General features: G+C 42.2%; 1 protein-coding gene across 3 annotated transcripts in view; it reads left to right on the top strand.

Moving 5' to 3' along the window:
• The first annotated feature begins 13,147 nt into the window (after positions 1-13,147).
• LOC123747311 (otoferlin) overlaps positions 13,148-15,827 on the top strand; it is a 267,365-nt gene continuing 264,685 nt past the window's right edge. For all 3 annotated transcript variants that reach the window (XM_069319727.1, XM_069319725.1, XM_069319728.1), the window contains exon 1: positions 13,148-13,368. In XM_069319727.1, the coding sequence (XP_069175828.1) occupies positions 13,290-13,368 (79 nt within the window). In that variant the 5' untranslated portion in view covers positions 13,148-13,289. The remainder of the gene's footprint in view (positions 13,369-15,827) is intronic.

Raw genomic sequence — 15,827 nt, forward strand, 5'->3', positions numbered from 1 at the left:
CCCTGAACATGAACGACAATCTGTGCACCTGTGCACCACTCAGCTACCAGAAAGAATTAACGTTACTTCAATAATATTACTGGAACCCCCCACACGTAAAGTAAGTTAATTATCACTCAACACGTCACGGGAGGGAATTGTGGTTATAATCTTGGTTTATAATGTCGCTTGTTTTAGGTTTTAGGTCTTAAAGCGTTCTTTGATTTTTATTTAATCTGCTTTGATAACTTATGCGTTCATATTAAATTATCTTGCATGTGAAATATTGTCTTATGATTATATATTATTCTACGCTCAATACGTATTTGATGAGTCGGTATCGACAGTGGTGGTGGTAGTGGTGGTTGTGGTGGTAATGGTGGTTACCTATCAGTGTCTACGGGGGAGTGAGGTCTATTTCTTCATGTCCCGCCTACCAGCTTTATCGTACCTGTTGCATTGCATTTTGAAATGCAACCTTACTGTTGCATTTCAGTTTCACTATTCTAAGGTTCAAATTATTGTTCGAATCTGGCCTTAAAGTTTATTTATTTATTTATTTATCTATTTATTTATTTATATACAAGAAGGTACATTGGGTTTGTGAGAATACATAGCATAGTATTTACAATCTTGTAAAGCCACTAGTACGCGCAACGTTTCGGGCACTTAGGCGTTTCGGGCCAAAGCGTTTCCCGCAGCGTTTCGGGCAAGTTGTGGATGGAAGTGGCGCCCACAACTTCTTTTTTCCTAGAGCATTCCACTTGTTGACTGCCCGTATAGGGAACTACTGCTTCCTTACGTTCCTTTGACTCATTTGCGTTTCCAGCTTCACCTGTGTCCTCTTGTCTTGCTTTCTCTCACTCTAAACAGGCTCAACCACTTGGGCTGGACGGTAGAGCGACGGTCTCGCTTCATGCAGGTCGGCGTTCAATTCCCAACCGTTCAAATGGTTGGGCACCACGCCTTCCCTCCCCCGTCCCATCCCAAAATCCTTATCCTGACCCCTTCCCAGTGCTATATAGTCGTAATGAATTGGCGCTTTCCCCTGATAGTTCCCCTTCACTCTAAACAGGCTAGCCTTGTCTACCTTATTTATGGCCCCTCAATATATTGTATGTTGTGGTCATGTCTCCTCTGTTCCTTCTATCCTCTAGGGGAGGGGGTGAGATTTAGTTCCATTAGCTTAAACCTCTTAGCTCTGGCACCAGTCTTTTTGCAAGCCTCTGTACTTAAAAAAAAATTAATTAAAAAATTTAATCTTTTTTATGCTTCACAAGGTGCGGGTACCATGCCGGTGATGCATGTTCTAGTATTGATCTATCAAATGTTCTATAGATTGTCATGTAGGAGTTTTGATTCAGGTGTCTAAACGCTATTCTTATATTTGCCAGCGTCTCATATGCTGCTGATGTTATCCTGTTTATGTGTGCCTCTGGTGTTAATGCTCATATTATATCCACTCTCAAAATTGTCTCTCATTCTGATTCCTGTAGCTGCCGTTACCTTATGGTGAGTGAGGATGGCTCCTGGTCTCCTTTCTCTCTTTTCCATCCTCAATTACCTTACACTTGTTGGGGTTGAATTCCAAGAACCATTTGTTTGACCACTCCTGGAGTTTGTCATGATAATTCTGTAACTTCCTGCAGTCTTCCTCTGTTTTTACATTGTTCATCAGCTTTGCGTCATCAGTAAACATTGAGATGTACGGGTTCACTCCCTCGGGTAGATCGTTCACATAAATTAGGATCAGCAGCAGCCCCAGAACTGAGCCTTGTGGGGGCCCTACTTATATTCCTTCAGCTGGACACATCCTCTCTGACTGTGACTCTTTGCTTTCCGCCCTTCAGGTACTCCCTTACTTAGTTCAGTGTTTTCCCAGTTATCCCAACCTGTTACTCTACCCTATATATACATCAGTCTGTCACGAGGAACAGTGTCAAACACCTTTTGACTATCTACGAAAAGGATGTCAATCCAGCCTTCGTTTTCCTGACTTATTTTAGTAACCATAAAACTCATCCAAGTTTGTCAGGCTTGGCATTCCCTTCCTAAATCCATGCTCATATTTTAATGGTGTTCTTGAGTTGCTCCATCATTCTCACTCTGATTACTTTCTTTGGCACTCTACTCAGGATACTTGTCAATGACTATGGTCTATAATTTAGTACTCATTTCTATCCCTTTTTTTGAATATGTTTACCTTTTTCAAGACTTCTGAGAGCTTTCCTGTTTCAAGCTTTTTATTTCAAATGTTTTAAATTTTTTTTTTAAATTTTGCCCCGAGGGGTGAGTTTATTGGGCAGCGCCACTCATCTTGTGAGTGGACACACCGCCATAGCAGCATGTACAACACTCCCCAATAGGAAGAAACCCCGCTGGGTTGTTCATCCTGTCACTTGTACCCAGACACAGCTGGGACTTGCTTAACTGTCTCAAGTGAACAGCTCCTCAAACAAGAAGATTAACATCTATCAACCCTTAAAAGCTTACGTTATCTTGCGGGTGCAAAATGATGGAATCTTTTAAGAACAGTATCAATATTTGACAAAGAGTGTTTTCCTAACTCAATGTGGGTTATTATTCTACACATATTCCTAATGTCTCTCAGGTGTTCACATTCACGTAGATAGTGGTCAAGGCGGTGTCCATCACTCTCACCACAGATTCTGCAACTTCGCTGATCAACTGTTGTTTCCATTCCATATCTCCAAGGATATTTGTATCCAAGACGGATTCATGTTATTAGGTGAGATTAAGTCAAGCCTAGTTATTTTGTTACATCTGTAAATAAATAAATAAATAAATGTTTATTTAGGTAAGGTACATACATACAAGAGATTTTACAAAGTTTGTTGGATTAATAGATAGAGCTAGTACATACAATGCCTAAAGCCACTATTACGCAAAGCGTTTCGGGCATCTAGTTTGTCCAGGTGTCGGTAGTGGTAGTGGTAGTGGTAGTGGTGGTGATGGTGGTGGTATTGGTGGTGGTGGTGGTATTGGTGGTGGTGGTGGTGGTGGTGGAGGCAGCAGGCCGGCGTGGCTAGGGTCGCCAGTTGGGTGGCGGAGGCAGGCGTGCGCGGAGGGTCAGTAAGAAACGCTCTCGTCCGCCACTATCACTGTCCCTTAACCATCCGGTCCACCAGGCCATCACCATCACCTCTCTCTCTACCCCTCCCCCTCCCAAGTCACCTTCCCTCTCATCATCCGTCGTGCTGGGAAGAAGTGCCGTCGCGTGTATTCGTCAAAAGTGACATCCTAGTGCATACATATTATCATGTGCAAGTTTTTTAGCCTCATATGTGTCCGTTTCGCATTTCCGGACTTTGGGGACTAACCGACCTCTCTTCTCATCCCCCCTCTCTCCCCTCCGGTTCTCATATATAAGGGTTATAATGGCTTATTCGTCTCAGAAATAGTGCTGTTAATGTGTGACATTGGCGATGGGTAAATATGTGCTCATGATAAGTGCAGGTATTTGTACACGTGTCTTGCGGGTGTTGGGTGGGAGAGGAGGAAAGTAGTATGGGGTTTGTTATATATGCAGAAAATAATGCTTGTTTTCTTGCTCTTAGATATATTGTGGTGGTATGTAAATATCCGTGTCTCTGAAGGTTAAGGAAGAGAGTAGAGGGGGTGTGGTAGTAGTGTGTGTGTGTGTGTGTGTGTGGTGTGTGTGTGTGTGTGTGTGTGTGTGTGTGTGTGTGTGTGTGTGTGTGTGTGTGTTTACTATTTGTGCCTGCAGAATCGAACTATTAGCTCTTGGGCCCCTACCTTTCTGACCAATCTATTTTTTCCTCTATTATGTCTACTAGATACATTTCTCTCTCACACACACACACACACACACACACACACACACACACCACACACACACACACACACACACACACACACTCATGATATATGTACATTATCTCCCAGAAGGAATTGACTCGTTCCTCTCATTGTTTGTTGATGATGCAAAAATTATGAGGAGGATTAAGACAGAGGAAGATAGTATGAGGCTACAAGATGACCTAGACAAACTGAATGAATAGTTCATATGGCTACTAAAGTTCAACTCAAGAAAATGTAAGGTAATGAAATTAGGCGGTGGAAACAGAAGGCCAGACCCAGTATACCGACTGGGAGATGAAGTCCTTCATGAAACGGACAGAGAGAATGATCTAAGAGTTGATATCACAACAAACCTATCTCCTGAAGCCCACTTTAAAAGAATAACATCAGCGGCGGATGCGAGGCTGGCAAACATCAGGACTGTCTTCAGGATACTGTGTAAGGAATCCTTCAGAATCTTGTATTCCACATATGTAAGACCAATCCTGGAGTATGCGGCCCCAGCATGGAGCCCGTACCTTGTTAAGCACAAGACGAAACTGGAAAAAGTTCAGAGGTATGTCACTAGACTAGTCCCAGAACTAAGAGACATGAGTTACGAGGAAAGGCTGCGTGAAATGTTCCTCACGTCGCTGGAAGACAGGAGAGCTCGGGGAGACATGATCACTACCTACAAAATTCTCAGAGAAATTGACAAGGAAGATAAAGATAAACTGTTTAACACTGGTGGTATGCGAACAAGGGGACACAGGTGGAAACTGAGTACCCAAATGAGCCACAGGGACGTTAGAAAGAACTTTTTCAGTGTCAGAGTAGTTAACGGATGGAATGCACTAGGCAGTGATGTGGTGGAGGCTGACTCCATACATAGTTTCAAATGTAGATATGATAGAGCCCAGTAGGCTCAGGAATCTGTACACCTGTTGATTGACAGTTGAGAGGCTGGACCAAAGAGCCAGAATTCAAACCCCGCAAGCACAACTAAGTGAGTACTACTTGGTGAGTACACACAAAGGAAGCTCGAAAAGGTGCAGAAGTTCGCAACGAGACTCGTCCCAGAGCTGCGAGGAATGAGGTACGAAGACAGACTGAAGGACGTTAGAAAAGAGTAGGGAGAGAGGGGGACATGATACAGACGTATAAAATACTTAGAGAGATTGACAAGGTGGAAACAGAGGAAATGTTTACAATGAATAACAATTGAACACGAGGGCACGGATGGAAGCATGAAACTCAGATGTGTCATAGAGATGTTAGAAAGTTTTATTTTAGCGTATCTTGAGGTTATCTTGAGATATATTTCGGGGCTTTAGTGTCCCCGCGGCCCGGTCTTCGACCAGGCCTCCACCCCCAGGAAGCAGCCCGTGACAGCTGACTAACACCCAGGTACCTATTTTACTGCTAGGTAACAGGGGCATAGGGTGAAAGAAACTCTGCCCATTGTTTCTCGCCGGCGCCTGGGATCGAACCCAGGACCACAGGATCACAAGCCCAGTGTGCTGTCCGCTCGGCCGACCGGCTCCCTAAGGGGTAGTGAGGAAATAGAATGACCTAAAGGAGCAGATTGTAGAGGCTGATTCTATTCATAACTTTAAAAGTAGGTATGATAGAGAAAAAGGTCAGGAGTCATTGCATTAGACAACCAACTGCTAGAAAAACGGGGTCCAAAAGCCAGAGCTTGAACCTGCAGACACAATTAGGCGAGTACAAATAGGTGAGTACACACCCCGCCTCCCCAGGAAGCAGCCCGTAACCGCTGTCTAACTCCCAGGTACCTATTTACTGCTAGGTGAACAGGTACATCAGGGTGGAAAAAATCTGCTCATTTGTTTTTGCCTCGGCCGGGTATCGAACCCGAGCCCTTAAGACTACGACCCCCCCGAGCCTGTCCACTCAGCCGCGAGGCTCCAGGCGTGTGTGTACTCACCTAGTTGTGTTTGCGGGGGTTGAGCTCTGACTCTTTGGTCCCGCCTCTCAACCGTCAATCAACAGGTGTACAGATTCCTGAGCCTATTGGGCTCTATGTGTGTGTGTGTGTACTCACCTAGTTGGTGTACAGATCCCTAAGCCTACTGGGTTTTGTGTGTACTCACCTAATTGTACTCACCTAATCGTGCTTGTGGGGGTTGAGCTTTGGCTCTTTGGTCCCGCCTCTCAACTGTCAATCAACTGATGTACAGATTCCTGAGCCTACTGGGCTCTATCATATCTACATTTGAAACTGTGTATGGAGTCAGCCTCCACCACATCACTGCCTAATGCATTCCATCTGTTAACTACTCTGACACTGAAAAAGTTCTTTCTAACGTCCCTGTGGCTCATTTGGGTATTCAGTTTCCACCTGTGTCCCCTTGTTCGTGTACCACCCATGTTAAACAGTTTATCTTTATCTACCCTGTCAATTCCCCTGAGAATTTTGTAGGTAGTGATCATGTCTCCCCTTACTCTTCTGTCTTCTAGTGTCGTGAGGTGCATTTCTCGCAGCCTTTCCTCGTAACTCATGCCTCTTAGTTCTGGGACTACCCTAGTGGCATACCTCTGAACTTTTTCAAGCTTCGTCTTGTGCTTGACAAGGTACGGGCTCCATGCTGGGGCCACATACTCCAGGATTGGTCTTACATATGTGGTATACAAGGTTCTGAATGATTCCTTACACAGGTTCCTGACGGCAGTTCTGATGTTAGCCAGCCTCGCATACGCCGCAGATGTTATTCTTTTGATGTGTGCTTCAGGAGACAGGGTTGGTTGTGTGTGTGTGTGTGTGTGTGTGTGTGTGTGTGTGTGTGTGTGTGTGTGTGTGTGTGTGTGTGTTTTGTGCTTCTCGAAACATAATTAATTCAATTCACTGAACATTTTCTCGTTTTCTTTATATATTACCACTTAAACTGAGCCTTTGAAGTCGCTTCAGTCGTATATCCTCTTATCCACTACCTGTATTTTCAACTCTAATTCACGAGTTAAATTATTTATTACATCCCGTTGACTCATCGGGTCTGCTGATCCTCATATATTTTAAGCATTGCTTTGTTTAGTTTACAAATTCCATTTAAAATAATGAAGAAAAAGGACCTTGGAGTCAGAATCCACAAATTACGGAAAGTTGCATAACAAGTGAGAGATTCAGTAAACAAATAGCCAACTTGATCCTAATTCAAGTTCAAGTTCAAGTATGTTTATTGAGATAAGAAAGAAATACATCTCAAAGGGATAGAGTTGCTTAGGTTATTTCTACCCCTAGTCAGATGTAACTGATTTTAAAGGGGAAAAAAAGAAGTTATTCAACTGTATAAATCTCTAGTGCGTCACCAATTGGATTATTGAATCCAAGAATGAAGACCTCATCCCCAGAAAGTTATCTGCTTTGGAGTAAAAATTCAACAGCGGTCGACAAAAGTAATTCTTGAATCAAGGTAGACTCACATCCCGGGTACGGGCGAGGACCACAGGGTTGACAGCACTTATCCCTGGAATCACAAACCGAAACTGTCTCTATTTTCCGCTTGTTACAACTTGTAATAAAGTTGTTACATCTTGGCTTAACGTGTTTATGACGTATTAGAACGTTGTTACATCTTGCTATATTGGTTGTTATAACTGGTTAGGCGGCGTTAAAACTTGTTCGAACGTTGTACTAACGTCGTAGTTTCGGCGTGTTTTTGGCGGGATACAAGCCGGACATGACAGGGCGGCGGGTCTCATCGAAACTTTTAAAATACGGGACAGTTTGGAGGATATTGACACAGACTATTTCTTCGAAAGGTCAGATGTAACGCGGACAACGAACAACGGTTTCAAGCCCAACGCGAGACAATGTAGGAACGAAAAGAGGAGATGTTTTTTTCACCTATAAAGTTAGAATCTTCCGGAACCGCCTACCCGTCGAAACCGTAAATGCCAAAACACTGCTGTAATTTAAGATCCAAATAGATAAAATCATCAGGATAAATGGAGGGACCCTTTGACAAGCCGCCGACTTCCTGTCCTCGTCGAGGCCGCTAGAGGAAATAGTGGCATTCGGGTAAATTCAGGTAAATAATATCAAACGTGGTAATTATGTCCTTGTTACACGTCGCCTTCAGTGAGACGAGGTTCAGGGGCCAGATTCACGAAGACGTTACGCGAGCACTTACGAACCTGTACATCTTTTCTCAATCGTTAGCGGCTTTGTTTACAATTATTAAACAGTTAATGAGCTCCGAAGCACCAGGAGGCTGTTTATAACAATAACAACAGTTGATTTGCAAATTTTCATGCTTGTAAACTGTTTAATAAATGTAATCAAAGCCGTCAAAGATTGAGGAAAGATGTACACGTTCGTAAGTACTTGCGTAACTGCTTCGTGAATATGGCCCCCAGATCTCTCAGTCTTTCCTCGTAGCTCAGTCCCCTCAACTCGGGAATAAGCTTTACTGTATGTATTTAACTGAACTCTCTACAGAGTTCAAGAGCGGCTCTCAGATAGAGTGTGTACACCACTCAGAGATCTTCTTTGGCCAAATTCCTGAACTCCATCCGGACGACCAACCACTTGGACTGGACGGTAGAGCGACAGTCTCGCTTCATGCAGGTTGGCGTTCAATCCCCGACCGACCAAGTGGTTGGGCACTATTCCTTCCTCCTATCCCATTTATCCTTATCCTGACCCGTTCCAAGTGTTATATATTTGTAATGACTTGGTGCTTTCCCCCTGATAATCCCTTCCTCCCTTATCCTGGCGTTGGTCAGTCTGGCATATGGTGTCAAAGTTATTCTGGTAATGAGGGCCTTTGGCGTTAGTTACGTAGTTGTGTATTCTTGAGGTTATCTTGAGGTTATCTTGAGATGATTTCGGGGCTTGAGTGTCCCCGCGGCCCGGTCCTCGACCAGGCCTCCACCCCTAGGAAGCAGCCCGTGACAGCTGACTAACACCCCAGGTACCTATTTTCCTGCTAGGTAACAGGGGCATAGGGTGAAAGAAACTCTCGCCGGCGCCTGGGATCGAAGCTGGAACGACAGGATCACAAGTCTAGTGTGCTGTCCGCTCGGCCGACCGACCCTTCTTCCAGGTCTTCACCGTTTTCTGTTGCAGGACTCTCTCCTTGACTCTGTACTGCTGAACAGGGACTCCTCACTCCAGTTCCATCAGCATAAGTAGACATTTACCTCGGCTGAAGTCTAGTAGCTACTTTTACTACTTCCTCTGTAGTGTTCTGATACTTTCTATAAGGTTGCTTCATCAGCACACATTGATATGATGGAGGTAATTTCATCTGTTAGGTCGTTAACTTATAATTGAATCAGCATTGGCTTTATTATCTTCCCTTGTCGTGCTCCTCTGGCTTCTCTCTCTAGCTTGTGTCGGAGTCTCTTGTGTGGAACAGTGTCAAATGCATCATGGCGGTGAAGGAAGATGCAGTCTGCTCCTCTCTCTCTCTCTCTCTCTCTCTCTCTCTCTTGATCTTATTTGTCAACTTTGTGTGAAACTCTTAATAAGCCTGTCAAGAATATTTCCATTAGATGAATCTATGCTGAAGGCTGAAGACAATATTCACATGTTCTTAGTGTTGTGTGAGCCAGTTTAGGGTACGTCTTTCTAGTTGCTTGTAAGAAGTTATTTGCTAATGATAATTATTTACATCTCAGGTCCTCGTCTTCCGTCACTTTCCTATATATTGAAAGTATATTTGCGTCGTTTCCCTTCTCTTGCTCATTCTGTTTAATAACACTTCTTAAAGTAAAGAATTGTTTCCTTAGATTTCTATATCTTATTAGTGTCTCTCGGTTCTATCTTTGACCTGCTTTTGCGTGTGTGTAAGTATTCACTAAAATGTGACTTCGGATCTAGCTTCAGTTGTCGGTCATCAAATGCAGTGACAACTGTTTACTCACTATATTTTATAGTGTCTTCTCTGGGAATTGAGTATGGTGTTCACTTTGACTATCTCGACATATGCACTGTCTTTGTCACCTACCATCCTTATTCTTGTTATACATTTCGCATCATCTACAAATATTGAATTGCTTTATGCCATTCCTGTTGTCAGGTATTTATGTATATCCGACGCAGAATTGGTGCCAGGACTGACCCTTGCAGAACCCCGCTTGGTACGTCTGATCCTTGATTTCTTGAAGCTCCAGCTTACCTTATATGTCTCAAGTGATCCTTTATCCATGACAGCAGGTTTGCCCCGGCCTGCATCTGTGTCTTGTGAGACAGTCGTCTGTGGCCCCACGATGTCAAAGACCTTCTTACAGTCTGGGAATATGTAGCTCACCTCCTTTCCATTTATTGTTAGCTGGTCATCAGCCTGTAACGTTGTTAATAGTTTTGTAAAACAAGATTTATTAAACATTTTGTAACCGTGCTGGAGTTCAGTGAAAGAAATACGTTCTCCTTCCAGATGTTCCATTTTCTTCGCATTAACTTTTTGTTTATGAGCTTAAATATAATACACGTGAGAGATAGCTGTTCTTGGTTTATAGACTCGTCTCTGTCGCATTTCTGTCAAATTAAAACAAAGTTGGCTGTCCTTCGGCCCAGAAGTCTGCTCTGATGACTTGGGCCTTGCTTAGGATTTCTGTTCATACATTCAGTATACAGGGTCTGTGTATGTTTAGGTCTCTGTGTCCTTAAATATGTCTATTCCTGTGGCTTCTATGGGAATCTCTGTCCCATGGGTCTGTGTATCCTTAAAGTCTGTGTATTCTCGAGTCTACGATTACCAAAACACCATTAATAATAATAATAATAATAATAATAATAATAATAATAATAATAATAATAATAATAATAATAATAATAATAATAATAATATAATAGCAATACCACTGCACAAAAATTAACAAATCCTCTCTAAATTGTTATTATCCACGTTACCCGCCAGCTGGTCGAAGGCGTTCGCGTGAAGGCGTTCGTGAGAGCGAGACACTCGAGTCGTCTCTAGTCTCCTCCTCCTGACACAAAGATGTCTGTTCACCTGTTAAAAATGTTCCGGACGGAGGGTCAATGGTTTTCTCCTCAGTCGTTATACTCTTAAAAACTCGACAGGTTTTTTTTTTAAACATTTTTTTTTAAGTAGATATAAGATGACGGTGGTTTCAAAGAGTGGGAAAATTTTAATTGTTTTCGTGTAAGTTTTGCTTGTGATGTTTTGATGTGATTCTTAATTTAGAAAACGAAATATTTATATTTGGTAGCATTGAGGTAATGTCGTTTATGTGGAAATACACACGCACACACACACACACACACACACACACACACACACACACACACACACACACACACACACACACACACACACACTACATATATCATTAGAACCTCAAATCATTACATATCATCCTTATTAATTACTAACAAATGTTTAAAAATATAAACATTAATACTTAATGCATTTTGTTTTTCCAGATGAGAGAGAACAGTGAGAGAGAAAGCTGTCGTAGTGCGCACCGGAGAACAGTGGCTGACAAAAGGAAATGGAGATAACTCACATATCACAAAACTGAACAAGCGATGAAAAACAAAAGTGTCTGATTTTACTTGGTCGTGAAGTGCATATTTGAGTCGCATCTGTACACACGGATCCTGAAAAAAATAAAGAGTTATTGAAGTGTATTAAAGCAATGTGATTTTTGTCGTGTGTTTTTTGGAAATTTTTTTTGGCAAGTGAAAAGAGGTGGTGGAAGCGTCGCTTCATTCATTTGAGAACAGCAGCGTCGGATCAGGTGCTCCCGAGTGATAAAAGCTGATCGAAAAGTTTCAAAATCCTCGAATAGTATTGATAAGTATCCAAGTCCCACATGTGAGCAGTGATCACGTGTTGTTATATTAGTTAGTAATTGATCAAGTGTTGCATTACTCATCTTTTGTTGATCAAGTGTCATAATCTAGATGATTGTAAAGTGCAGCGAGGTGTGGGAACCTCAGTGAAGTGTTACCTGGAGGGTGATAATAGCAGTGCCTTGGAGGAAGATCTATTAGTTATAACTGTGAGCCGGTAACAGACTACAGGTACTGTGCCCCGAGACAGGTGTTGTGGTCGGGAAGGGCGCAGACGACTTGCGAGGAGTGAGCCAAGTCTAAGGAAGTAAGGAAACCAGGAAGAAGCGATTCGGAAGGAGGCCGAGCAGTTCCTCCTACTCTTCAGCCTCCTGAGTGATGCGTCCTCCTGCTCGACTACAGTAATTCAGCAAGCACACCACTGGAGCAAAAGTTTTTGCTCCCTGGAGAGCAAAAACTAAACTTTCTTCTTATATTTTTCCAACTTGTGGCTCTCTTTCTTTCTGTTCTTATTCGTCTCGCTCCACTCAGTCCGGAGATCCTGGGATTAGCAGCACGTCTTGTAATGCTTCTCTTCCCGCCACACCTGTGACATGAGCAGATGACGTGACGGCCGACCTGCTCACACCTCAAGGTGTTCCATTCTTCTGGATGTTCTCAGCATCTTTTCTCTCAAGTATTTGTCGTTCTCTGTCCTCGATCCTCCTCGAGAAGTCGTCTCTGTCTTACTCTTGGTTTTCTTATATAAAGAATTTTTAGGTATTTTTCCCCTTTTTTTTAAGGTTATCAATGTTTAGGTTAAACGTCATTCGACGTTTTTGGGTTAATTTGAACTTTAAAAGAGAATTTATTCCCTCTCCTTTCCTGGTCAGGTATTGTACCCACTGACGCTTGCACGGAATTTTCATATTTATGTTTCTTTTATATATATTTGCAACTCTAGTCAGAAAAAGTGGGTTTATTATAATTTGTGGGAGAGAGAGTGAGCTCCTGCAATGTCCTTTCTTCACTTCTACGTTTTAATCAGACATTTATAAAGCATGTCAAAGGACATTTCTATAAAAGAATCATCACTGTTGCCTGTCCTTTGTTTATTATGAAGCATAGACTCGCTTCTCGGGTTATGCCAGGCGAAGGCTAGCATACGAGCCTACTCTGAACACCGTCCTGCCTCTCTCGCGAACACAATACACATTTCACCCTCAGCCTTACTGTCATACACTCGTGTTTTACTTCAGTATTCGGGTCAATATTCTGCTAGGTGTTTTACGTGTCTTCTCTCATCTACAGGAACTTCTATTCTCTTTCAAACGTTTTGTGTGTCTCTCATCAGTCTTGTATCTGTATATTTCTCACTCCTTTTTTTTGCTTTCTCAATTTGTATATACTTGTACGTCTAACTATAGACTTATCCATCTGTTTCTCTACCTTGTTATCTGTATGTATATATTTGTTCATATATCTGTCTATTAACGGGATATTTTCCTTTGTCTTTCTCTATCAATTTATATACTTTTCTGTTTTTATATCTGTTTTCCTATTTATCTATCCACCTCAATTGTTTATCTTTTGTTTTAAATTGGGTTGATTCTTCTCTCTCTTGATCCCTGGCTTTCTATATTTTTTTCCTCTCTGTCTCCCTCTCTTCTCTTGGCTGACACTGAGAGTAGAGCAGGAGCCGCCGCTCTCCACGGGGTTCGACACCATGGCCCTCAAGTTCCACGTTCGACACTTCAGCAGAGTACAGCAACGTGGAGACAAGGTCGCCAAAGTCACGTTCAGAGGTGAGTCAGGGCAGGAGGGAAGTGTGGGGAAGGAGGGAGAGAGAGAGAGAGAGGGAGAGAGGGAGGGTGGAAAGAGAGAGAGAGAGAGAGAGAGAGAGAGAGAGAGAGAGAGAAAGAGAGAGAGAGAGAGAGAGAGAGAGAGAGAGAGGATGGGAAGAAGTGGAAGGGCAGGCGTGAGGGAAGCACCAACAAATGGAGGTAAAGGACGAGATAGAAACAAAGTCTTATATACCCAATCTAACTGGATAAACTCCGGTTTAAGACAACGATCATCAGGACCTTCTGATGGCTGTCATGTCATACCCCATACAACAAAAGAGACCCTACCACAGACCACACTCCGGAACACATTTAAATTACATTGCCAATATCCACACCATAAACTCTGACCGCTACTCTGTAATGTCCTTCAAAGGAGAAGCCGTAAGTTTATAGCTTAAAAGAGCAGACAAAGGAAGTAATTATCTAGGAGGGGGGGGGGGGTAAACAACGTACCTGTGGAACAGTTTTACCTGGTGAAGCCATTACAGAGACAGGTAATTTATACTGGACCTGGGGAATATATACACGGTTAATATGTGTTGGAGCTCTCAGGTACATTTATGAAAGCACACACACGAATACAGTCATTCTCGCAGAGTCACAGAATTTGTAAATCTGTAATTCTCACAGATTTACATTCACATTCGTACACACACAATTACACAGTCACAGTCATATTGATACACTACCATATTCACATTCACATACACTTACATATTCACACAAATACACCTTCACAATCACATTCACACTCACATAATCAAATTTGTACTCATGATCACATTCACATACGCTAATCTATTTGCAGGCGATGAGTCACAATAACGTGGCTAAAGTATGTTGACCAGACCACACACTAGAAGGTGAAGGGACGACGACGTTTCGGTCCGTCCTGGACCCTTCTCAAGTCGATCGAATCTATTCACACTCACATATGATCATGTGGCAGAACATGCTCACTTTCCAAACAGGTTCCAGAACATGAATCATGTGAATCTTATCCTCACACCACAGAGCGGTATGCAATTCCACACACAATTGACTTGAGAATGGTCCAGGGCGGACCGAAACGTCGTCGTCCCTTCACCTTCTAGTGTGTGGTCTGGTCAACATTAATGTCTATCAGTTTTATGAATGTAAAATTCTCGTCAACAATGAGCCCGTTACAACTTATCTCAGAAGGGAAGAATGGATCTGATGACATTACTACTTGGCTCGCAGCTGACGTCTTCCCAATCTGCTCCCTTGGTTGGTGATGAGTTTAAGATCAATTAACCACAGGAGGCCTGGTCAGAGACCGGGCCGCGGGAACGTTGATTCACGGAACCACCGCAAGGTAACCGTGGGAGGGTTATTAAGGAGACAACAATAGTTTATATGTTGACACCACAGCCCGTGCTACATGGAAATTTTAGTCCTGAATAAATAAATCTTAGACTACAACAACAGCTTATACTGACCAGTCAGTAAGTGGACTACAATCCTGAACAGTGTTCATGCTCAGAGTAAACTCTCAAATGTATATTTACAGAGACGAGAAACACACTTATCAGTGTATATATATATATATATATATATATATATACATATATATATATATATATATATATATATATATATATATATATATATATATATATATATATATATATATATATACTGTATATATATCCTATCTTGTGACCCAAGCTCTGTATTAATGGCATCCTCCCCTGCATTAAAGAAATTTATGTATTGAAACATGGCACGTACAATCCGTAGAGTTTGACGCGTAGGGCCAAATTCACGAAGCAGTTTCGTAAGTATTTACGAACGTGTACATCTTTCCTCAATCTTTGACGGCTTTGGTTATATTTATTAATCAGTTTACAAGCGTGACAACCTCCCAATCACCTGTTGTTATTGTTACAAACAGCTTCCTTGTGCTTCGGAGCTCATTAACTTTTTAATAGTTATAAACAAAGCCGCCAAAGATTTAGAACAGTTGTACAGGTTCCATTTAGACCTGGCGAGCTGATTGCATCACCAGTATTTGATTAACCATTATCCTTCACATGATACGATAAATTATTAATTTTATGAGAGAGAGAGAGAGAGAGAGGAGACATCATAGAGACTTATAAAATACTTAGGGGATTGAAAAAAATATTGAAAAAACGATAATGTTCAAAATTAATAACAGTAGAACAAGAGGACATGGGTGAAAGCTTGAGAATCACATGAGTCACAGAGATATAGAAAGTTTTATTCACGTTTAATTAGTAGTGAGAACTAGAATGAACCAAATGGGGAAGTTGTAGAAGCTAACTCCATATATAATTTCGACACTAGATATAACAGAGGAATAAGACAAGAGTCATTGCAATAGATAACCAGCAGCTAGAGGGCAGGGGTCCAAGAGCTAAAGGTTCGATCCT

The sequence above is a fragment of the Procambarus clarkii genome, chromosome 94, assembly GCF_040958095.1.
Source record: "Procambarus clarkii isolate CNS0578487 chromosome 94, FALCON_Pclarkii_2.0, whole genome shotgun sequence".
Taxonomy (NCBI): Eukaryota; Metazoa; Arthropoda; class Malacostraca; order Decapoda; family Cambaridae; genus Procambarus; species Procambarus clarkii.